This window comes from Oncorhynchus mykiss, chromosome 3 (assembly GCF_057628025.1).
Source record: "Oncorhynchus mykiss isolate SJ-2025 chromosome 3, ASM5762802v1, whole genome shotgun sequence".
NCBI classification, from domain to species: Eukaryota; Metazoa; Chordata; class Actinopteri; order Salmoniformes; family Salmonidae; genus Oncorhynchus; species Oncorhynchus mykiss.
The window spans coordinates 70,209,830-70,234,604 of NC_143024.1; the positions used below are offsets into that span (position 1 = coordinate 70,209,830).

The following is a 24,775-nucleotide window of genomic DNA, read 5'->3' on the forward strand; positions in this document are numbered from 1 at the left end:
CTTTAGTCAGTCCTTGGTTGAAGCACCTTTGGCATCGAGGCTTCATGGATATGACGCTACAAGCTTGGCATACCTGTATTTGGGGAGTTTCTCCCATTCTTCTCTGCATATCCTCGCAATCTCTGTCAGTTGGATGGGGAGTGTTGCTGCACAGCTATTTTCAGGTCTCTCCAGATATGTTAGATTGGGTTCAAGAACCTTCAGAAACTTGTCCCGAAGCCAATCCTGTTTTGTCTTGGCTGTGTGCTTAGGGTTGTTGTCCTGTTGGAAGGTGAACCTTTGCTCCAGTCTGAGGTCCTGAGTGCTCTGGAGCAGGTTTTCATCAAGGTTCTCTCTTGACTTTTCTCTGTTCATCTTTGCCTCGATCCTGACTCGTCTCCCAGTCCCTGCCACTGAAAAACATCCCCACAGCATGATGCTGCCACCACCATTCCTCAACGTAGTGATGGTGTGAGGAAGTGGAGGCTCCTCCTCAGAGGAGGACCTTCCTCAGTAAGTTTCACAATTTTTTTTATTTTAAAACATTTAGATAAAACTATACTAAATATAATCACGTCGCCAAATAATTTATTAAAACACACTATTTTGCAAAGAAGGTCTACAGTATCCTCAACAGCACAGTAGGGTAGCATCATGGTGTAGCCAGAGGACAGCTAGATTCCGTTCGTATCCAATTGATAGTTACAGTCCTGTCCCATCTCTGAAACTGCCGTACAGACTCAGGAGAGGCGAAGGTCGAGAGCCGTGCATCCTCCGAAACACAACCCAGCCAAGCCACACTGCTTTTTAACACAACACCCGCTTAACCCGGAAGCCAGCCGTACCAATGTGTTGGAGGAAGCACCGTACACTTAGCGACTAGTACTGAAAGAATAAGCTACAGCTAGCTAGCACTGCAGTGCAAAACATGGTGAGTAGTTGACTCAAAGAGAGAGAATGAAAAAAGTTGAACCGTTTTGAGCAAATTAATTTCTTCCTGAGAAGCAAGAGAGAAAGAGAGAGATTTTGTCATAATTCTTTTCTCCATTTCACTTACTTAGCTAGCAAATGCAGCTAGCTAGTTTAGCCTACTGAAACACCCTGCTCAAACAGAGGGATGCTATGTTAGCTAGCTGGCTATGGCTATCTAACACTGGAACTCTTCCATGTCAAGGTAAGCTTTTGGTTTTACTAATTTATTGCCACCGGGACCCGCCGGAGTAACTGCTTACACTGTAACGTTACTGCATGATAGTAGCGTGTTTACTAACCCGTTAATACTATTAGCTATGCTGACTATGATGTTACTTTAGCTAATATGGTGACAACGATGTAGGCTGTGTGTAGCGGTTTGGTTTGGAAAGGTTTTTTCACCTAGTCACATACAGCTGATGTGTTGTGCATTGAAGTCCACAAACAAGGGAAGAGGTGAAAGGAGGGGAGCGTATAATGGAGATGCGAGAAGGAATACAACGTGGCTGCTATGAAACTGTGAACTGTGTTTACAGGTCTATTCATTCTATTGATTTTGTTAAAAAACATTTCTTAAACGGAAGCAAATGGAAGAAAACGGGGATAGACATATCTCAATTTGTACGATATATCTTGTTTGCAACTAATGATTAAACCCACTATCAGCTAAATGCAGGCAAGAGTGTGCAAGGCGGTATTGAATGTCTCTGTCTGTCCATATGTCACTGTCTGTCACATCAAATTTGTCTCTCGACCTGTGTGCACCTACATTGTAAACTTTCATTCATAGGCTAGGTTGTAGCAACCTCATGATGGGTATATGGAAAATCTGAGTATTACGTAGCAACCTAAACCTATCGCTGTTACATTTATCTGGGTGAATGGAATGTGAATGACAGTCATCCAATATGTTGTAAAATAAATAAGGCCATCTTCTTGAAAAATAATCGCCCTCCCTCATCTGAAACGGCACTGACCGCCACTGGTGCCAGGTTTCCTCCAGACGCTCCTCCAGAGTTCAATCTTGGTTTTGTCAGACCAGAGAATCTTGTTTCTCATGGTCTGAGTGTCTTTAGGTGCATTTTGGCAAACTCCAAGAGGGCTGTCATGTGACTTTTACTGAGGAGTGGCTTCTGTCTGGCCACTCTACCATAAAGGCCTGATTGGTATAGTGCTACAGAGATGGTTGTCCTTCTGAAAAGTTCTCCCATCTCTACAGAGGAACTATGGAGTTCTGTCAGAGTGACCATCAGGTTCTTGGTCACCTACCTGACCAAGGCCCTTCTCCCCTGATTGCTCAGTTTGGCTGAGCGACCAGCTCTAGGAAGAGTCTTGGTGGGTCCAAACTTCTTCCATTTAAGAATGATGGAGGCAACTGTGTTCTTGGGGACCTTCAATGCTCCTGAAATGTTTTTGTAACCTTCCCAAGATCTGTGCCTTGACACAATACTGTCTCGGTCCTCTCTGGACAATTCCTTTGACCTCATGGCTTGGTTTTTGCTTTGACATGCACTGTCAACTGACCTTATATAGACAGGTGTGTGCCTTTCCAAATCATGTCCAATCAATTGAACTTTCCACAGGTGAACTCCAATCAATTTGTAGAAACATCTCAAGGATGATCAATGGAAACAGGATGAACCGGAGCTAAATTTCGAGTCTCATAGCAAAGGGGCTTATGTAAATACTTTTTTTCTTTTTTATATACATTAGCTAAAATTTCTAAAAAGCTGTTTTTCGCTTTGCCATTATAGGGTATTGTGTGTAGATTTATTTAATCCATTTTAGAATAAGGCTGTAATAAAATGTGGAAAAAGTCATCGGGTCTGAATACTTTCCGAAGGCACTGTAATTGCTGAATAATAGGACATGTGGGAGATAACAATATATCTATTAGTGTGAACAATGTTTGTTGGTGGTTTTTAGCTGTCATTGATAGATATGTGGACTAGATAGATTTGCTTGCATTTGTTTGTTTAATTTAGTTTGGGGGTCTTCTCTTTGCTATAGTTCTCCACTTAAACAAGTCACAGCAGTATATTTATCTACCAAGGCTCCTTATAAATTAAGATGGTCTTATTTAGCTGGGAAGAAACTAAACCTGGCAACTTAATGAATAAAAACGTATCCTTGAGATGAAGAAGAGGGCTCTGAAGTGTTGCATATGTAAGAACTAGGACATTGGGAAAATGACTTAAGGGCGTCCCAATGGCTTGACTCCCTTTGTGAGGATGCTGAGAGGGACTTTTCCTTCTCATTTTTTTCATCATCACAAATGATCGCAGACATCACCCTCTGACCTCTCCGTCTTGCCAAAGGGATGAGTAACACCTTGCAACGTTAAAGGAAAGAGTACTGCTCTTTATTTCAAATGCCACTTAGCAGATACTTTTATCCAAAGTGACTTACAGTACAGTTAATGCATACATTTGTTGTACATGTATGGGATCCCTGCGTGGATTGTACCTACACAATTGCTACTGTCACACTCTCACATGTACCAACTGACCCCTGTTGTTCTCACCATAGTTTTCACTTCCTGGTTGTGAAATGGGAATTAAATGGTAGAATCTCAATCGCATACTCCTCGCATCCTCTCTCCTTGCCTCCTTCTCAAAAACCATTCTGGGGGAGGGACCCCTGGCTTTCTCATCCAATGGTTTTGAGAAGGAGGCGAGGAGAGAGGACGCAAGTCTTCCAATGTCTCCTTATCTTCATTAGTCTGTCTGTCTTTCTTGTCCCTCTGTAATCAGATGACTCCAACCTGAACCTGGGGGCTCTAGGAGCACTTCCAGGGGCTTGCTGAGTCATCACACACGCACACACACACACACACACACACACACACACACACACACACACGCATCCCTTACACAGACACTGATGCGTGAATGGGTTTGAGGGAAGGGAAGGAAAGCTATGGTTCATTTGTCATGTATCTCTCTGGTGAGCGCTTGTGATGCTGGCACTTTATCGTTTCCCTTCTCTCTGCATCCCTTGCTCTTTCTTTATCAGGGAGGATGAGACCATACCTGCTTGTTCCTGTCACACTGACTGAGCTAATGCATCTTTTATGATGGGCTGGTGGGAGCTGGGGGTTGTGACCGTTGGCGTTGAAATAAACTCTATGCTATTTGAGATTTAGCCCTTAATAAACTGGTGACGTTTAGTTTATTGGTCTCTCAGCATTATTAGAGGTTCCTATAAACAGTTGATATTCAACATTCGGAATGGCTTTGACGTTACAATATACTGTAATAATTGCAACCTCACATTGTCTTTTTGTCTTCTGTTATGTCTATAGCATCTGTTGTTGGTCTCTTGTTATGTCTATAATATCTCTGGTTGGCTGTGTGTTTTGCAGGTGAGCTGTCCCCATGTAGAGTCAATAACGGTGGCTGTGGTGACCTGTGTCTGTTGACCCCAGATGGAAGAGTCAACTGTAGTTGTCGGGGAGCACGTGTCTTATTAGATGACAACAAATGCATATGTAAGCCATGACGTTTTGCCTTTTTAAACACTCATTCAATAACCTTGCAATTCTCACAACAAATATAATGTAGTTCATTGCTCTAGATTTTCAGATTGACAACAACAAAAAAATTCTGAGCGAAATGTTCCCTCTTTAGTTATTGTCTATACACTTTTATTCACTGGCAAGGACAGGCCGTTTTAGGCAGTTGTACTACTTTAACAACTGAACAACTTACTTTAGGTGGAGAATATACACTGACTATATCAAACAAAGGGAACACCTTCCTAATATTGAGTTGCACCACCCCACACCTTTGCCCTCAGAACAGCCTCAATTTGTCGGGGCATGTAGTCTACAAGATGTCGAAAGTGTTCCACAGGGATGCTGGCCCATGTTGACTCCAATGCTTCCCACAGTTGTGTCAAGTTGACTGGATATCCTTTGGGTGGTGGACCATTCTGGATACACATGGGAAATTGCAGAGTTGCAGTTCTTGACAAAAACCGGTGGGCCTGGAACCTACTACCATACCCTGTTCAAAAGCACATAAATATGTTGTCTTCCCCATTCACCCTCTGAATGGCACACATACACAATCCATGCCTCAATTGTTTCCAAGCTTAGAAATCCTTCTTTAACCTATCTCCTCCCCTTCATCTACACTGATTGATGTGGATTTAACAAGTGGCATCAATAAGGGATCATAGCTTTCATCTGGATTCACCTGGTCAATCTGTCATGTTTTGTATACTCAGTGTACAGTGTATGTACTTTTGACATCAAGGTCATATTGGTACTTTTACAGCTAAGCTTAGTGCAGCTCCTGAAAACTTTGAGACCACAGCTAAAACCATTATGGTGAGAGAATAAATCAACATTTGACTTGACTAAGCTAATTAACTAAGCTAATCTACTTTTACAGCAGAGAATTCCTCCTGCAACATCCACACAGAGTTTGAATGCGGAAACGGCGAGTGCATCAACTATCAGTTCACGTGTGATGGAGTGGCTCACTGCAAAGACAAGTCAGATGAGAAAATGCAATATTGTGGTAAGCAATTGATCTTACTATATATTGTCATAGGCCCTCGACTTTGTCTTAGGCCTAGCAAAACCTGTGCCAATATATCCTCCAAACACAGGCTTCTCGTGCATTATCACTTAACTACATGCTAACAAGATAGCCTGGTCAAATACTATGTGCTGTAACCATCCATATGGCATGACAACAATAGCAGGGTTGGCTACAACATGGCCTGATCACTGACACCGATGAGACAGCCTATAGGGAGGAGGTCAGAGACCTGGCAGTGTGGTGCCAGGACAACAACCTCTCCCTCAAAGCGAGCAAGACAAAGGAGATGATCTTGGACTACAGGAAAAGGAGGGCCCATTAACATCGATGGGGCTGTAGTGGAGTGGGTCGAGAGTTTCCAGTTCCTCGGTGTCAACATCACTAAGGAGCTATCATGGTCCAAACACACCAAGACAGTTGTGAAGAGGGCATGACAACACCTTTTCAAATCAAATCAAATGTATTTATATAGCCCTTCGTACATCAGCTGATATCTCAAAGTGCTGTACAGAAACCCAGCCTAAAACCCCAAACAGCAAGCAATGCAGGTGTTGAAGCACATTGGCTAGGAAAAACTCCCTAGAAAGGCCAAAACCTAGGAAGAAACCTAGAGAGGAACCAGGCTACGAGGGGTGGCCAGTCCTCTTCTGGCTGTGCCGGGTGGAGATTATAACAGAACATGGCCAAGATGTTCAAATGTTCATAAATGACCAGCATGGTCAAATAATAGGTCTGGGACAGGTAGCACGTCCGGTGAACAGGTTTTCCTCCTCAGGAGACTGAAAAGATTTGGCATGGGTCCCCATATCCTCAAAATGTTATACAGCTGCATCATCGAGGGCATCCTGAACGGTTGCATCACTGCCTGGTATGGCAACTGCTCGGCATCCGCCCTCAAGGCGCTACAGAGGGATCATAGCTATGTATGGCCCAATGCATCACTAGGGCAGAGCTTCCTACAATCCATGACCCAAGTCATAGACTCTTCTCTCTGCTACCACACGACAAGTGTTACCGGAGCGTCAAGTCTCGGTCCAAAAGGTTCCTTAACAGCTTCTACCCCCAAGCTATAAGACTGCTGAACAGTTAATCAAATGACCAACCGGACTATTTACATTGACCCCCCCACCCCCTACTCGCTGTTTATTATCTATGAATAGCAACTACCCTGACCTACATGTACAAATGACCTCGACTAACCTGTACCACCAACCATTGACTCCGTACCGGTACCCCCTGCATTTAGCCTCATTATTGTTATGTCATTTTATTGTGTTTTTATTCTATATTTTACTTTAGTTTATTTAGTAAATGTTTTCTTAACTCTATTTCTTGAACTGCATTGTTGGTTAAGGGCTTGTAAAGCAAGCATTTCACGGTAAGGTCTACAGCTGTTGTATTCGGCGCATTTGACAAATTAAATTAGATTTATGGTTGTCGTTATGATTTATGGTTGTTGTTATGACAACCATACACTCTTGGATTTTTTTTTATTTTTTATTAATTTATTCATACAATTTCATCCTTCCACAAGATATAGTCCCAACACAAATAGAGGGCTGCTACCCAAGTTGACTGGTCGTTCGTTCCATCGGTTCGGTTGCCGGTGACGTGACCCAGTCATTGAGTCTTTCTGTTCTGTATCTATGGACGCGACCCAGTCATTCGTTCTAAATGTTCTATTGCTATACTGGCTGACCGTTCTTATCCCTTGCTTGCTTGCTAGCCAATTACAGCTAGAAAAAAAGGGTTCCAAAAGGGTTCTTTGTCTGTCCTCATAGGCAAAAATGTTTTGGTTCCAGGGAGAACTCTTTTGGGTGCATTTTGAACCCGCTGTGGAATGGTTCCTACATGGAACCCAAATGTATTCTACCTGGAAACAAAATGATTCTACCTGGAACCAAAAAGGGTTCTTTAAAGGGTTATCCTATGGGGACAGCAGAAGAACCATTATAGGTTCTAGATAGACCCTCTTTTTTTCTAAGAGTGTAGAAGAATTGGCTAGAGCACATACAGTGTGGGACTCTGCCAGTTGTAGTCTAGAGGACGTCATGTGAAGAAAGTGACAGTAGCCCAAGGACTACCATTAGCATTTCCTTTCAAAGTGAACATATTTTGTTTTGTCATTTCGCCAGACAACAGGATTTGTAGGAGAGGCTTCAGGGCATGCTACAACCAGCGCTGTGTGGCCAACGGTCGTTTTTGCGATGGGGTCGATGACTGTGGGGATAACTCAGACGAGGCCTTCTGTAACAGTGAGTATGGATAGACTGCTTAATCTCCCAGTCAATCCTGATACCTCAGAAGGCAGGTCCCTCTCTGCTTACGTGGGTGGGTGCGTGCATGTGTGTGCAGCACTGCAGGCTCCACACTGGGCTAAGCCCATCTCTTTAATGAGCCCCAACATCACATACCAAGGATACCACATACCACATACATACCACTCCGCAGAGACAGAAGGGGAGGATGTTAGGCACAACATGTTCAGAAAATTATCATTAAAGTGGCTCACTCTTCGTGTTGTCATTTTCGTCATCATTTTCTACAAAATGATAAGTAATCATGCAAAGATGGCCCCTAATCTCCAATATTTATAATTGCTATTCAAATCAAGTGGTATTCAAAATCCAATTAGCTATTATGTTTGCTATTTTTTTACATTTTGTTTCTGGGGCTGTGATTCAGCAGTTGGCCCTGAGGAAAACAAACCTAGCACTATTTAGCAGGAACTTAATGTTCTTTAAACCTGAAACAAGACAATTAAGAGAGTCTGTGAGGCAGCAGTTCTCTAAAGATGGATGAAGCTTTCCAGGACTTTCCGGGCACATCTAGCTGTAATGTGTCTCAACGCATGCAGTCGGTTCAGTTATTAATGGTAAATAATCAACAATACCCCTGTTAAAACATGTAATTATATGCATATAAATGAATAGACCAAAGTAAATTGAGCAAGAAAACCCCTTCTCTTCACTAGATCTATCAAAGATAATGTCTTAGTATCTAATGTGCAGTGGTTAATTAGTAAGGCTCATAATAACAGACCATAAATGGCTTTCCCATAAACTAAATGATCATAAATAAATCCTGAAATTATCATGTTTTTAGATGACTCGTGTTTGTTTTTTTATTTGCTTTGAACTCATTCGCGCGCGCACACACACACACACACACACACACACACACACACACACACACCCTGACATCCTCCCTATCCTAGATATTCTCCCTGAACCTGATGATAAACACTACTGAGTCATCTACCTGGTTCACACTATTAAGTGCTCTCTACCTCCCTGATGATTTAGCATCGGGCCTTTTTGAAGTGTTAATTTCCCTTTCCCACTATCCTCTCAGATGTCACGTGCGTGTCGTCTGAATCATCCTGCCAAGATGGGAGCTGTATCACCGGCTCAGCCTGGTGTAACCAGGTCATTGACTGTGCTGATGCCTCAGATGAAAAGAACTGCAGTAAGTTAAGCCTTGTCAAGGTGTGGTGTCTGATGATCCAAAAAAGTGTTAGTTTGCAAACATGGTAGCCTGCTATCACCATTGATGTATCACTTGGGTTCAGTCATCCAGCATAATCCAGACTATATTTACAATCTTATTACTCAGGTAAAAGAGCAACTTAATGTACAGTGTTAACTTGACTTTACCTGTTTATACCTTATCCATCCAAAGTGTTAGCGACTGTTTGCGGATTTGTAGTAGCTAATGTTTAGCTAGCTAATGTTTTTGTGTAGACCACACAGACTGCTCTGACTTCTACAAACTGGGGGTAAAAGAGAGAGTCTTCATTAGCTGTAACTCCACCTCACTGTGTATCCACCCCTCCTGGATCTGTGATGGAGCCAACGACTGTGGAGATTACGCAGATGAGACCAACTGCCAGGGTGAGTCTCTCCTCTTCTCTCCTCTCGTCACGTCACGTCTCCTCTCATCACCTCTCTCGTCTCATGTCCTCTCCTCATCTCTCCTCCTCTCTCCATGCTCTCTGCTTAGGGAAGACAGATTGAGGAAGTCAGCTTCAATTAGAGAAGAGTTAGAGAAAATCATAAAACATAAATATGATTTCCTGAAGTGATTAGGCGAGACAGAATTAGGGATTCGCAGAGAGCTTAGGGAAAAGATAATGACCTGAATCATTACTGAATCACCACTGAATCACCTCTAACACCCAGATGACTATTCCCTTCCATTGTTGTCTGCCCTAGTTTCCCATGGGCAGAAATGTGAAGAAGGCCATTTCGCCTGCCCAAGCGGTAACTGTATCTCCAGTGTGTGGCTGTGTGATGGACAGAAGGATTGTGAGGATGGGGCAGATGAATTTCAGTGTGGTAAGGCTTTGCTATGTTGATGGTCCATTACATTACAAAGAGTTTCTAAGACAGCTTGTCTGAATGACTTAAAGACAGCTATTGAAGCCACAAATCCAGTGTATTAATATGGACAGAAAGACTGTGCTGACTTGGCCGATGAAGTTTAGTTCAGTAAGGGCTTGCTATGTTTATAAGACCATGTGGGTAGCGACATTACATTCCACTACAAAGAGACCATTTATTATTGGGCTTGTCTGAGTGACTTCTAGACAACCACAGGAAGCCACAAATCCAGTGTTAGTCATGACAAATCAGTAATGATTAGAGTTAATTGTACAGTACGTCACAGAGCCATGTCTCTTCGACACATTCTATTGTGCATCCTCATTGTGTGTTTAATTGCATTTCCAAGCTGTCTGCTAACCTACTGGGTGTTGTAGAGAGAGTTTATCTCCAGCCTCGATATTCAAATATAGCCACTTAAAAAGGACACAGTGTGTTTTTCTTTCCTGGCTTTGAATTAGCATATTCTACCTTTGTGCGTAACTATTAATTAATTAGCCATCAGTCGTTATGAGTTGTTATCAGAGATGGAAACGTGTGTTCACTGAAAAGTGACTGATATCTGAAAGGATCACTTGGAATGTTCCTTTCACATGGAACCCTTTTACCAACTCTCACCAGGGAAGACAAGAACACTTCTAGCCCACCTCTATGATCATCTTTAATGAATGCATAACTTACCATGACAAAGTAAAGGACTTTCCAATTAGATAGCTAGAGCATAACTGAGTCATGGTCTGGGTAAATATGCTATCAAACCAATTACTTATTCATGTACACCAAACATGTCATTGCTTCTGTCATCAAATTGAAGAAAAAGGATCTTCCAAGAGCGATTGAGTGCCACTGAGGTGTTAATACATATGCTCAACTCACCTTTGTCAGAGTTAGGCTTCAGATTAATAAATGCACTGAACTACTGAGGAATTCATTCATTTTGATACAATGGCCCACACAAATAACACTGTCATATGTGTTAACTGTCTTGAAGAGTAAGATCATGCTTGTTTGTTGAAGTGAAATAAATTACAGTAAATTGTCTAAATCAAGGGAAGAATACCGTTTGGTAATCGTATTTAATGAATTACATGTTAACTGGGTGACTCATAGGATACCATTTCATCTAACATGATTCTGTGTACCATCAAAGGAGTGAAGAACATGTTCCCATTCATTTAGTTAAGTGCTTCATTACTGTTTGAATTTATTTGGTATCGATAATCAAAAATGTACCGTAGCTCCTTTCAAAGCTGAGCAGAATGATGCTGCTGTCTGAATGGCATTCAGTCTATTAGATGTTTAGATTTGGCATTCCCAGGACAAATAGAAGATATTCCAATTTCGCTAAGTTAATTACCATATAAAAAGCCAATGATATTGATAAATTACAGTAAAGGAAAACAGTTTGAAGAAAATGTCATTTTCACTGGTAATCCAAAATCTCACAACTGATTAGATGAAATACTTATCATTGTAAAACGTCTGATGAGCTTTCCCAGTACAGTGAAAGACCATGGAAGCCTAAGATATGAAATATTAGCATCTCTTCTAAACTGAATGGACCTTTGCGAGACTGGGAGAGAGAGACGCACTGGATCTAGGCCCCCAAGGGAGGGTGGTTCTGTGAAGTTAAATGCTCCTATATGAAGATATTTGTTCCTATCTGTATCTCCATCTGTGATTATCCTGTTCAACAGTATAAGACTTATTTTTGATTTACAGCATGTAAATCAGTGTGACCTTGATAGGAAAAGCATATATGATCTATGAATAGACACCAGACTTGGGTTCATGACATGCATATATACTTATTTTCAAATAATGTGGCAAATCAGCAACTTATTTCAAAATACATTATCTAATATACCTCTAGGACCGAACGGACCTAGGTTCAAATGCATGGAGTATTGAAATAATTTTATTTTTCTGTGTATTTTAGTATTTTCAAATACATGCCAATACTTTACAAGTGTATTTCCAAATACATCGCAATATTCAACTACTTGTCTTTTCAAAGAATTTGTGTGCAATTTGTATGTTATGAATTTGTTACACACTTGTTACGATTTTGTTCTGGATAAATGACTAAAATGTCATTATTTCAGTAGGGAGTACATTCTCAAATCATAGACCCTTTTGGCAATATTTGTTATTCTTCACATTTTTGTATTATGCAAACCTCCAGCCATTTGATTTAAAAAATAAAAACGTAAATGTAAATGTTTTTTTTTCTTTTCACATTTGTAACCAGTCGGCTCTCCTTAAAACCCCTACAGATGTTTTATACTAAAAACTGAAGAAGAGAAAGCACAACGTCTTCTAATTGGCTCCAAGGCCAATAACCCTCTCTGAAAATAGAAAGGCTAAGGGGCAAATGAGAAAAGTGTGCTTTGATTGAAAAGAACTAGGCGACTTCTACTACAGTGTGTTGTTTTTGTCTTTTTTTTCTTTCACTTAAGTGTTTAGATTTATGGTGTTGGGAATGTGCTGTTTCTCCCCTAGACTCCTCTTGCCTGTGGAACCAGTTTGCCTGCTCTAAGAACAAGTGCATTGCCAAGCAGTGGCTGTGTGATGGAGAGAACGACTGTGAGGATGGACTGGATGAGAGTGTGCAGATCTGTGGTAAGTACCCACGGTCATGTGGCAATACTTTGGGTGAAGGCAACATGTATCTCAAACATGCGGTTTGAGACCAGCCTGACAACCTGATTGCAACATTGTAGAACATTGTTTTGAGACCAGTTGTAGACCTTTGAGTTTTAGACTAGGCTATTGAAATTATGGACAAAAATGAAATTAAAGAGATTAAAAATACTTTGACGACGTGGTGAGGGAAAATTGATTTTTCATCATTATGGCCAAGAGGCAGAGCAATTTCACAGCATAAATGAGATGTTACAATAATTAATTTCTCCATAAACAGAAATAATCATACAACAATAAATAGAAAATGTTTGCTGGGAACAGTGGTATAATTGGATTGTAATAGAAATGTCAAGGCAATATTAATGAAATAGCCCTAAACCTTTCCCTACACTATTGCAATCGAAAGAAATAAAGTACATTTTAACCAGACAAGCATTATTGAGCAAATGTACTTAAATGCAATTTTCACAGAATGAGGATTTTCATTGATTGCTTTGTATTGTCTCTGAGGCCACATAAAACGTAACAAAATACGATTTAGGCCTATGCTTGAATGTAAGTGGCAAGAAGGGAATGGATATTATAATACAGTATATCCATTCTACTTTTTAACTCACCGTTGTTTTAGGATATAGTTCAGCTTAGTACATTATGCAGTTTGCTTGACCTTTCCCCTCTTTCCCCCTATTTGCCCCCTCAGGTTTGGTGACGTGTGCTCCAGGGTTATTCAGCTGCCCTGGGTCCTATGCCTGTGTCCCCAAACACTGGCTCTGTGACGGGGAGAGAGACTGTCCTGATGGCAGTGACGAACTGGCTGCAGCTGGATGTGGTAAGTTTGCAATGGCCCCCCATATTAATTTCAGATAGAGCCACAGACAACACTATCTTTACTATCTGTTAGATGACAACAAAAGATCACTCCATGTCAATGTTGATTGGGTAACACTTGACATTGTTTTCCCTATTACTATGTACTATAGCTACACAGTAATAACTGTAGTAAAAGCATAGTAGTTAAATGGATTATTGTGTGTAATTACATGTTAATAAGGTTGTAGCACAATCAGTTATTACACAATTGGAACAAGGAATGTGTAATTACACATCCACTTGCTGAAGGTTTTTCCACATGTTTAATTACTGATGTCATTACATATATACTTGTTCCACTATGTAAGTAATGTTTTGTAATAACACATTTCAAAGTCACGTGTGAATACCATGTTAATAACTCAACCCAAAATCTGTCCTTGTTACATGTAACTAACTACAAGGTGCCAATACCATCAAATCCACATGTAATACCAGGATTAATAAATAGGCTAGGACCTGGTAACACCATTCTGTATACATCTGGCCCTTCTTTGGACACTGCGCTAACAAACCTCCAAACGAGCTTCAACGCCATACAACACTCCTTCCATGGCCTCCAACTGCTTTTAAATGCTAGTAAAACTAAATGCATGCTCTTCAACCAATTGCTGCCCGCACCCTCCCACCCGACTAGCATCACTGCTCTGGACGGTTCTGACCTGGAATATGTGGACAACTACAAATACCTAGGTGTCTAGTTAGACTGTAAACTCTCCTTCCAGATTCACATTAAGCATCTCCAATCCAAAATTAAATCTAGAATCGGTTAGGACATCGGTTAGGACAAGTCGGTTAGGACATCTACTTTGTGCATGACACAAGTAATTTTTCCAACAATTGTTTATAGATTATTTCACTTATAGTTCACTGTATCACAATTCCAGTGGGTCAGAAGTTTACATACACTAAGTTGACTGTGCCTTTAAACAGCTTGGAAATGATGCCATGGCTTTAGAAGCTTCTATTAGGCTAATTGACATCATTTGAGTCAATTGGAGGTGTACCTGTGGATGTATTTCAAGGCCTACCTTCAAACTCAGTGCCTCTTTGCTTGACATCATGGGAAAATCAAACAAAATCAGACAAGACCTCAGAAATAAAATTGTAGACCTCCACAAGTCTGGTTCATCCTTGGGAGCAATTTCCAAATGCCTGAAGGTGCCACGTTCATCGGTACAAACAATAGTACGCAAATATAAATGCCATGGGACCACGCAGCCGTCATACCGCTCAGAAAGGAGATACGTTCTGTCTCCTAGAGATGAACGTACTTTGGTGTGAAAAGTGCAAATCAATCCCAGAACAACAGCAAAGGACCTTGTGAAGATGCTGGAGGAAACAGGTACAAAAGTATCTATATACACAGTAAAATGAGTCCTATATTGACATAACCTGAAAGGCCGCACAGCAAGGAAAAAACCTCCGCTCCAAAACCTCCATAAAAAAGCCAGACTACGGTTTGCAATTGCACATGGTGACAAAGATCATACTTTTTGGAGAAATGTCCTCTGGTCTGATGAAACAAAAATAGAACTGTTTGGCCATAATGACCATTGTTATGTTTGGAGGAAAAAAAGGGGAGGCTTGCAAGCATACTTCCAAAGTTGTGGCAAAATGTCTTAAGGACAACAAAGTCAACGTATTGGAGTGGCCATCGCAAAGCCCTGACCTCAATCCTTTAGAAAATTTGTGGGCAGAACTGAAAAAGCGTGTGCGAGCAAGGAGGCCTACAAACCTGACTCAGTTACACCAGCTCTGTCAGGAGGAATTGGCCAAAATTCAGCCAATTTATTGTGGAAAGCTTGTGGAAGGCTACCCAAAATGTTTGACCCAAGTTAAACAATTTAAAGGCAATGCTACCAAATACTAATTGAGTGTATGTAAACTTCTGACCCACTGAGAATGTGATGAAATAAATAAAATCTGAAATAAATCATTCTCTCTACTATTATTCTGACAATCTTAAAATAAAGTGGTGATCCTAACTGACCTAAGACAGGGAATTTTTACTAGGATTAGATATCAGGAATTGTGAAAAACTGAGTTTAAATGTATTTGGCTAAGGTGTATGTAAACTTCCGACTTCAACTTTATATTGCAATGGTCATCCCCAAAGCCAATACTTAATTTGCCCGCCTTTCCTTCCAGTTCTCTGCTGCCAATGACTAGAACGAATTGCAAAAATCTCTGAAGCTGGAGTCTTATATCTCCCTCTCTAACTTTCTGCATCAGCTGTCAGAGCAGCTTACCGATCACTGTACCTATACACAGCCAATCTGTACATAGCACACCCATATTATTACTTACCCTTTTACTCTTTTTTGCACCCCAGTATCTCTACTTGCACATCATCATCTGCATATCTATCACTCCAGTATTAATGCTAAATTGTAATTATTTTTGCCTCAATGGCCTGTTTCTTGCCTACCTCACTACTCTTCTACATTTGCACACACTGTACATAGATCTTTCTATTTTTCTTTTCTTTTGTGTTATTGACCAGACGTTTGTTTATATATGTGTTGTTGTTTTTGTCGCACTGCTTTGCTTTGTCTTGGCCAGGTCGCAGTTGTAAATGAGAACTTGTTCTCAACTGGCCTACCTGGTTAAATAAAGGTGAAATAAAATTTAAAAAAATTGTAACAAGGCACCCCGTGTCATTAACTGCTGGTCATGCTGGTCAATGAGTTTATTTCTATTGTTACAATCTCTGTTTGAAGCTGGTGTACTAAACCGAAAGTAAAAGATGCCAAAATGAAAGTAAGGACCGGGAAGCATAGAAATTGCGCACATATTTTAGACTTGCTTTCAATGAGAATGAGAGATATGTAACTCACATTTCTATGTGCATTTGGTGTGGTTGCCCCAAAAGTTACATATTGCAGCTTTAATGTAAAGTGAAGTGACATTTTTTTAAATGAATTTGTAGTTACAATGTAACAACCTTTGCAAACAATAGGCCAACCAGGAGAAAATAAGGAGACAGGATAACTTTTTTCAGTTGGACTTATCTTTAATGGATTTGACAAACCATTCAAATTCAATTCCCCATATCAGAATCAATGGAATAACTATTTTAGTTCGCTTTACCACTCTGTGTTAGTGTGTTTTACTAACTAGGATTTCCACATTATTCACTAAAGGAGAGTGTGAAAGGTCAGTGTGATGTCACTACCTGGCGTTCCTCTGGCGTCTTTTCCTTCTTTTGCATGTGCAAACATACAATGTCAGTCACTAAATAGTGGACAAAAAAGGTTAACAAAATGTTTAATGAGTTTTTGTTTTTTTTAGGATTTTGGAGAAGTTAGAGTTCACCAGTAATAAAAATGAAAGTGATAAGAAAATACCTCCTCCACCTCCACCCCACTTCCTCCAGTGCTGACTCCATATTGTTGAGCATATGCATTGTGATGCCACATCTCTAGAGTGATGTTGACTCATAATGTAACCCTTCAACATTGTTTCTCACCCCACAGCACCCAACAACACATGTGATGACAACTCCTTCCGTTGCCACAACAAAGCCTGCATCCCCCTGCGTTTTGTCTGTGATCATGACGATGACTGTGGGGATGGATCTGACGAGTCACTTGAATGTGGCAAGTAGATTTGTTGCTTTGTCTTCATTACCACAGAGTAATAACTGAGTAATAACATTGTATTACATTATAACAGAGTTAAAACTCATTAAGACCTTACTGTAACAGAAAATTAGTTGGAAGTAGAATGCCTTTACAGTAACTCGGAACTGCGATGATGTGTTGGCCTGTGTGAGTGTCAGTTAGTGAGGCTGCAGCGCTCTCTTTGTATCTGTGTCTCTGCAGAGTACCGGTCCTGTGGACCTGAGGAGTTTCGCTGTGGGGACGGCCGCTGCCTGCTGAGTGCTCAGTGGGAGTGTGACGGCTACCCGGACTGTCCTGACGGATCTGACGAGCTGCCCCTGAACCTCAAATGCCTGGCTGCAGGTAATGTAGTCTACTGCTGTTAGTACTTTCTGGCCGCAGCTGGTATAGTCTACTGCTGTTAGTACTTTCTGGCTGCAGCTGGTATAGTCTACTGCTGTTAGTACTTTCTGGCTGCAGCTGGTATAGTCTACTGTTGTTCGTACTTTCTGGCTGCAGCTGGTACTGCTGTTTGCTTAGATACAGGTACTGTCTGCTGCTGTTTGGTTCTCTCTACAGTACCAATCTATCCATTACTGTCAGCAGTCTAACTAATAGAGGATAGAAACCAAAGATATGAAGACTGTTACGAGTAAAACTTTCCAAATAGCATTCATCTTGAATAAAGTTAATCTGATTTACCAAAATGCAGTATAAAAAATAACTATCGGAAATACTTTTTGCTTCGCCATTGAGTTATAAATTACCTTCCAGGGAGTCTGTGCAACGGTTCATTCTTCATGTGTTCCAACGGACGCTGCATCTCTGAAGGGAGTCTGTGTGACAAGAAAGACGACTGTGGCGACAGGTCCGATGAGAAGAACTGCAACGTGAACGAGTGTCTGAATCGCAGAGTCAGTGGCTGTACACAGAACTGTCAGGAACTTCCTGTTGGATACAAGGTAGGAATCATCACGAACGGGCCTTGATACACGCTCGGGCCAGTATACTCAGAATCATAATCAAGGTTAGTTTTCCTTTCCTCAGGTTTTATAAGTTCTCTATATCCAATCCTTAGTTCTGTCAGAGACAGATTGATAGGTGGACAGCTGTAACACGCTGGAGGGTTTGCAGGTATTACCAATAATAATGTAGCCAAAACAATAGAAACGTTTTAAATAAGTACAGAACCTGAGTTTAATCAAGGAAACGGTATTGTTTCTGATATATTTTGTATGCAGAAGACTGTAACACAGCACTGGTAAAGTGCCAACATGTTTATCTCCTTATTTTCATGATTTAAATGATTGATTATGTTGTGCCTGAGACTATATTAGGCTTACCCACACAAGCTAAAAACACACAAACACAGTCAGGCAAGCACAGTCAATCCATCACAGAGTAAGGTTATACACACAGTACGGTAGGATCCTATCATCATATTGTATACACACCTATGCTATGGATACAAGTGATGAAATATGAGTAAATGGTTTTGGGAAGGCTTCCGTGCCAGCTGTCCAGGAGTGTGTTTTTTTGCTGGTCAAAGAGAAAGGCTGTGTCTCAAATGACACCCTATTCCCTAGTGTACTACTTTTTTTTACCAAAGTCCAATGGGCCCTAGCTAGGGAATATGGTGCCATTTGAGCCACAGCCAGAGAGGACAGTTCTGCTGAGTGTTCTGAGGAGTGACTGTGCTATTCTGCTGTCTGGCCTGGATCCAGGGCACGGTCGTCGCTCCGGTGTGACCCCACAGCCATCAGAGATGTCAGAATAACACACTCTGACCCTCACTCTGGGTTCTCCCCTTGCCCCCTCCTTGCCCCCCTCTTGCCCCCTCCTTGCCCCCTGCTCTCTGCATTACAAAGTGACCAACAAGGATAGAGTAAAAAAGTGTTCCCTGACCTGGCTGTCTAGAGACTGAAGCATAACAGAGCTGGATGACCAGAGAGCACATCAACAGAGACCCCTAACTCATCCATCTGGCCTGAACAGATATATCAGCAGAAAGGCCTGGAAGGTTAGAACTGTAGATCAGAGAGGAATTTAAGCAGTGGCCAGTAACAGCTGATACAGTTATTTTGGGCTGGATTTGCTGAATGGCAGCAGTTTTAATTTATTTCGTATTGTTCTTCTGCCATGACATGTATGTCATCATACTGATGCCAGTGTTTTTTTATTGGTCTTGTGTTATTTTGTGAGTAGATGTACTGGCAAATTGAGAAGTTAGATTTAAGTGAGTGTTGTTACAATTTAAATTTGGAGCTGAATATCCCTCTGTCTCTGCAAAGCATTTACTGTATCAACCAGCTGCTGCAATATCTTGAGTAAATAGACTACAATTTGTTCAATTTGTCTAGACTAAAATATGCTCCATTACTTCTCTGTTTGTGTGATGATCAGTGCAAGTGTTGGCCTGGATTCCGGCTGAAGGATGACGGGAAAACGTGTGTGGACGTTGATGAATGTTCCTCCAGCCTGCCCTGCAGCCAGCGTTGCATCAACACCTATGGATCCTTCAAGTGTCTGTGTGTGGATGGCTACGAAGCCCTGGAGCGCAGCCCCAACACCTGCAAGGCTCTCTCAGGTAAGGATATTCACGTCTTGATAATTAGCTTGTAGTGTATTAACCTGCTGTCCATCAGAATGGTTCTCTAGTGATGTACAGTATTTCACAAGAGCTGTTCTAAAGGATGTTTACCTATTTTCAGAAATGCCAAGCGTAGTACTGTAGAATACCAGTACTGTACTGCAGTCTGATGGAATGGTTCCAGTGACACATTGGATTCCAGTGTTTTTTGTTTTTGTTTACCTTGTTCTAAAGGACATTTGTTTGTTCTCTTCCTTTCAGTGGAGGAACCGTTTCTCATACTAGCAGATCATCATGAAATCAGGAAACTGAGTGTGGATGGATCAAACTACACCATTTTGAAACAGGTAAGAGGAAACCATATATCTATCTACAAGATAGTATAGAAAACATATATCTACACAAGTCAAAGTATTTGTTTTAAACTGATGCCAAAATATGCATACGGATCTTAGTCTGTCTGTCACTCTGTTTTGGAAAGATAAGACCGTCTCAGGGTAAAATGACAGAAACCAGAAGATCAAGTGCACACAATTAGATCTGTAACCGTATCTGGTTTGCATATATTTATCCCTGTCAGTAAGATTACCTTGCCACTACCCTGCCATGTTGCATTTAGTTAAGATTTTACATTTGAGTCATTTAGCAGATGCTTTTATCCAGAGAAACTTACAATTAGTGACTTCATAGTTGTCCTTGTCTTGTATTTCACATGTCTCTGATTCATCTGCTGACTTTGACTGTTAATGAGAGAGAGGGGGAGAGGGGGGGGGGAGAGAGATTAAAACCGGATCATGAAATGGAACCGTGAAACCTTAATGGTGCAACAATTAAGATCCGTATAGTGACACATCTGTTATAACAAGTGGCCCACTATACTGGCCCGTTGAAAACACCCTCATTTAGCCCTATTAATACTCTCTGCCTGCAAAGTGAGTCATTATGTAAATCAGTTAAATGTAGTCTATTTAGTGTCTTCTTTGTACTAAGTACTGACACTTTTTTGTATATCATTGCCTAGCAGGTAGCCTAGCGGTTAAGAGAGTTGGGCCAGTAACTGAAAGGTCGCTGGTTCAAATCCCTAGGTGAATAATCTGCCGATGTGCCCTTGGGCAATTAGCACTTAACTCTAACTGCTCTGGATGAAAGAATCTGCTAATTTACTAAAATGGAAACTTATAAATGTATGGTATATTGCATTTAATGTCTTTGTACAAAATACTGACACCTTTTCATGGATCACTGCCTAAGCTAATTGAATCATGTACGGTATCTTGTTTGTATTTTATTTATATTAATTTCAAAGTGCTCCAGGTTACTTAGATACAGGTATAGTTATTTGGAGAGATAATGGACTTTCTTACAGCAAAATGTTCACTGTGACTACAGTGCTTCTCATTCCTATTCCATAGGAAATATCAGAAGCATTTTTAGCAGGGATATACAGTGCCTTGCGAAAGTATTCGGCCCCCTTGAACTTTGCGACCTTTTGCCACATTTCAGGCTTCAAACATAAAGATATAAAACTGTATTTTTTTGTGAAGAATCAACAACAAGTGGGACACAATCATGAAGTGGAACGACATTTATTGGATATTTCAAACTTTTTTAACAAATCAAAAACTGAAAAATTGGGCGTGCAAAATTATTCAGCCCCCTTAAGTTAATACTTTGTAGCGCCACCTTTTGCTGCGATTACAGCTGTAAGTCGCTTGGGGTATGTCTCTATCAGTTTTGCACATCGAGAGACTGAAATTTTTTCCCATTCCTCCTTGCAAAACAGCTCGAGCTCAGTGAGGTTGGATGGAGAGCATTTGTGAACAGCAGTTTTCAGTTCTTTCCACAGATTCTCGATTGGATTCAGGTCTGGACTTTGACTTGGCCATTCTAACACCTGGATATGTTTATTTTTGAACCATTCCATTGTAGATTTTGCTTTATGTTTTGGATCATTGTCTTGTTGGAAGACAAATCTCCGTCCCAGTCTCAGGTCTTTTGCAGACTCCATCAGGTTTTCTTCCAGAATGGTCCTGTATTTGGCTCCATCCATCTTCCCATCAATTTTAACCATCTTCCCTATCCCTGCTGAAGAAAAGCAGGCCCAAACCATGATGCTGCCACCACCATGTTTGACATTGGGGATGGTGTGTTCAGCTGTGTTGCTTTTACGCCAAACATAACGTTTTGCATTGTTGCCAAAAAGTTCAATTTTGGTTTCATCTGACCAGAGCACCTTCTTCCACATGTTTGGTGTGTCTCCCAGGTGGCTTGTGGCAAACTTTAAACAACACTTTTTATGGATATCTTTAAGAAATGGCTTTCTTCTTGCCACTCTTCCATAAAGGCCAGATTTGTGCAATATACGACTGATTGTTGTCCTATGGACAGAGTCTCCCACCTCAGCTGTAGATCTCTGCAGTTCATCCAGAGTGATCATGGGCCTCTTGGCTGCATCTCTGATCAGTCTTCTCCTTGTATGAGCTGAAAGTTTAGAGGGACGGCCAGGTCTTGGTAGATTTGCAGTGGTCTGATACTCCTTCCATTTCAATATTATCGCTTGCACAGTGCTCCTTGGGATGTTTAAAGCTTGGGAAATCTGTTTGTATCCAAATCCAGCTTTAAACTTCTTCACAAAAGTATCTCGGACCTGCCTGGTGTGTTCCTTGTTCTTCATGATGCTCTCTGCGCTTTTAACGGACCTCTGAGACTATCACAGTGCAGGTGCATTTATACGGAGACTTGATTACACACAGGTGGATTGTATTTATCATCATTAGTAATTTAGGTCAACATTGGATCATTCAGAGATCCTCACTGAACTTCTGGAGAGAGTTTGCTGCACTGAAAGTAAAGGGGCTGAATAATTTTGCACGCCCAATTTTTCAGTTTTTGATTTGTTAAAAAAGTTTGAAATATCCAATAAATGTTGTTCCACTTCATGATTGTGTCCCACTTGTTGTTGATTCTTCACAAAAAAATACAGTTTTATATCTCTATGTTTGAAGCCTGAAATGTGGCAAAAGGTCGCAAAGTTCAAGGGGGCCGAATACTTTCGCAAGGCACTGTACGTGGGGTCTAGGTTGCCTAGCCTGACCTTGTTATGAAGAGGAGATGATAGTTGAGATGTTGTGTCAGAAAAGCCACAGCTGCTTGCTTCTTACAGAGAGAGCTCTGTATTACAGTATATACCCTGTGTACCATCTACGTTTAGGTATTACATTACATTATTTTGTCATTCTCCAACTTGTCAACCTTCCAATTTCAATGTGATTCTTCACTCGCCCTCCCTGTGGGGGAGTCGACCTGCTCGTGTTGATTGACAGTGGGAAATAGTGTTAGTGAGGTCCCTACGGAGAATCTATTTCAATCACGGTTAGGCCTCATCCCCACTGTCATGTTAGCCACTTGAATCCCAGGTTCATTTTATGAATCACACACTCTGATAATAGAGTTTAACCTGGGGGAATTCTATAGGGGCCTATTGAGAATCATCTCTTCCTCCTGACTCTGTTGAGTGGCCTGGCTGGCCTCAGCAGCAATCATTCACTTTAATCACTATGTTAGCATTAATGGAAGCTGAAGTGGGGGGGATCTGCATATGACCATCTCTACTAAGTAGCGCTGCTGCATTACCGTCTGGCTGACACTCCACTGACCTCGTGTCAGTGTATCAAACCATTACATGTTCAATTTAAGTCATGCCACTAATGATTTTATGTAAATCTGAGATGATGATCCAATCAGCATGTTACAGTTATTAACCCTTTTCATCAGATGGAATGTATCTGGACTTAATCACACTACAAATACAGTTGAGGCATCTTACCATATCCATACTTTTCATACAATTAGGCCTACAATATATGTTATTATGCCTGATGATAGGCCTACATACAATAGGCCTACTTTGGACCTCTGTCTTTCTCCCCCTTTGTATTATTAAATGTAAGAGATTGAGTCCACCCATATGCAGTCCTTTCCTCCAATGAGCTGTTTGGCCTTAAGAGCTGCTCTGTCTGAGAGAGAGAGGGGAAAGAGAGGGCTCCCCTAGAGAGGTCCCTAAGGATACTGGCGCAGGCTGTCTTTGAGGGTGTTGATGATCTGATGAAGATGTCTGGTACAGCCTGTCAGATTCTCCGACACCTTATCATGGCACCTGCCGTGCAGCCCAGCAGAGGAGGTGCAATTGTTAAGGGAGTGTTTCCTATCTGACTGACAGGGGGTCTTCTGAACATGACAGCAAGAGATGTACCTCACGCTTATGTCTTTGATAGGATAGGGCTTCTCTTGGTAGTGCTTCAGTTTTCACTGAGTTTAAGAAAATAGCTGAAGGCAGTCACTGCATTTCGCAGGAGACTCATGCATGCTTTTATTACAAGCAGGCTTGTCTACTGTAATGCTCTCCTGTCTGGTCTACCCAAGAAGGCCATTGGTCAACTGCAAAACATACAGAATGCTGCAGCACGAATACTGACCAAGATCAGACGGAGAGCACACAGTACACAGGTTTTAAAGTCTCTGCACTGACTGCCTGTGAGTTTTAGAATTCATGTTAAGATTATTTTATTGTTTTTTAAATCAATACAAGATTGTGCACCCCAATACATGTCAGAAATGCTTTTAAGTTATGTAACCAGTAGGCCCCTCAGGTCATCTGGCACTGCCCTCTTAACTATCCCAAAGCCTAGGAACAAGAGGCATGGACAGGCAGTCTTTAGATGTTATGCCCCCAGCCTCTGGAATAGCTTGTCAGAGAACCTGAAGGGGGCCTTAACTGTAAACATATTTTAAAGAGATCTTAAAACACATTTTTAGCATTGCTTTTCCTTGGGGTGCTTTTTAGTTGTTTACTTAGTTTCATTGTTTTGTATTTTATCTTGTTTGTTGTGAAGTAAATATTTCAGCATTTATTTTCTTTGCTCATTTTCCTGTCCAACAGCGTCACCGTGTGACCCAACTGAACTATATTCTACAGGTTAGCTAGACTCCTATCCCCAAGCGTGTGTGTCAAATTTCATTACTCCCAGTCAAACAGATCAAGAAATATTAACATGTGCCCATTATAGCGCCATTGTGTGGTTGATCACAATGTCCTTGCATTGGTTTAGTCTTGACATTGTTTTGGAACAAGTTGTTACAATATGAATATCTTGTGTGTGATTTATATGCATTTATGTGCCA

The 24,775-nt window shown here is 41.1% G+C and overlaps 1 protein-coding gene across 1 annotated transcript in view; it reads left to right on the top strand.

Moving 5' to 3' along the window:
• LOC110504354 (low-density lipoprotein receptor-related protein 1B) overlaps positions 1-24,775 on the top strand; it is a 422,565-nt gene that overhangs the window by 326,295 nt on the left and 71,495 nt on the right. Inside the window, exons 45-57 of the mRNA XM_036965026.2 lie at positions 4,316-4,441; positions 5,349-5,477; positions 7,637-7,756; positions 8,856-8,969; positions 9,245-9,394; positions 9,716-9,838; positions 12,386-12,505; positions 13,230-13,358; positions 16,879-17,001; positions 17,227-17,367; positions 17,779-17,966; positions 19,408-19,591; positions 19,856-19,941. Of these exons, the coding sequence (XP_036820921.2) occupies positions 4,316-4,441; positions 5,349-5,477; positions 7,637-7,756; positions 8,856-8,969; positions 9,245-9,394; positions 9,716-9,838; positions 12,386-12,505; positions 13,230-13,358; positions 16,879-17,001; positions 17,227-17,367; positions 17,779-17,966; positions 19,408-19,591; positions 19,856-19,941 (1,733 nt within the window). The remainder of the gene's footprint in view (positions 1-4,315; positions 4,442-5,348; positions 5,478-7,636; positions 7,757-8,855; positions 8,970-9,244; positions 9,395-9,715; positions 9,839-12,385; positions 12,506-13,229; positions 13,359-16,878; positions 17,002-17,226; positions 17,368-17,778; positions 17,967-19,407; positions 19,592-19,855; positions 19,942-24,775) is intronic.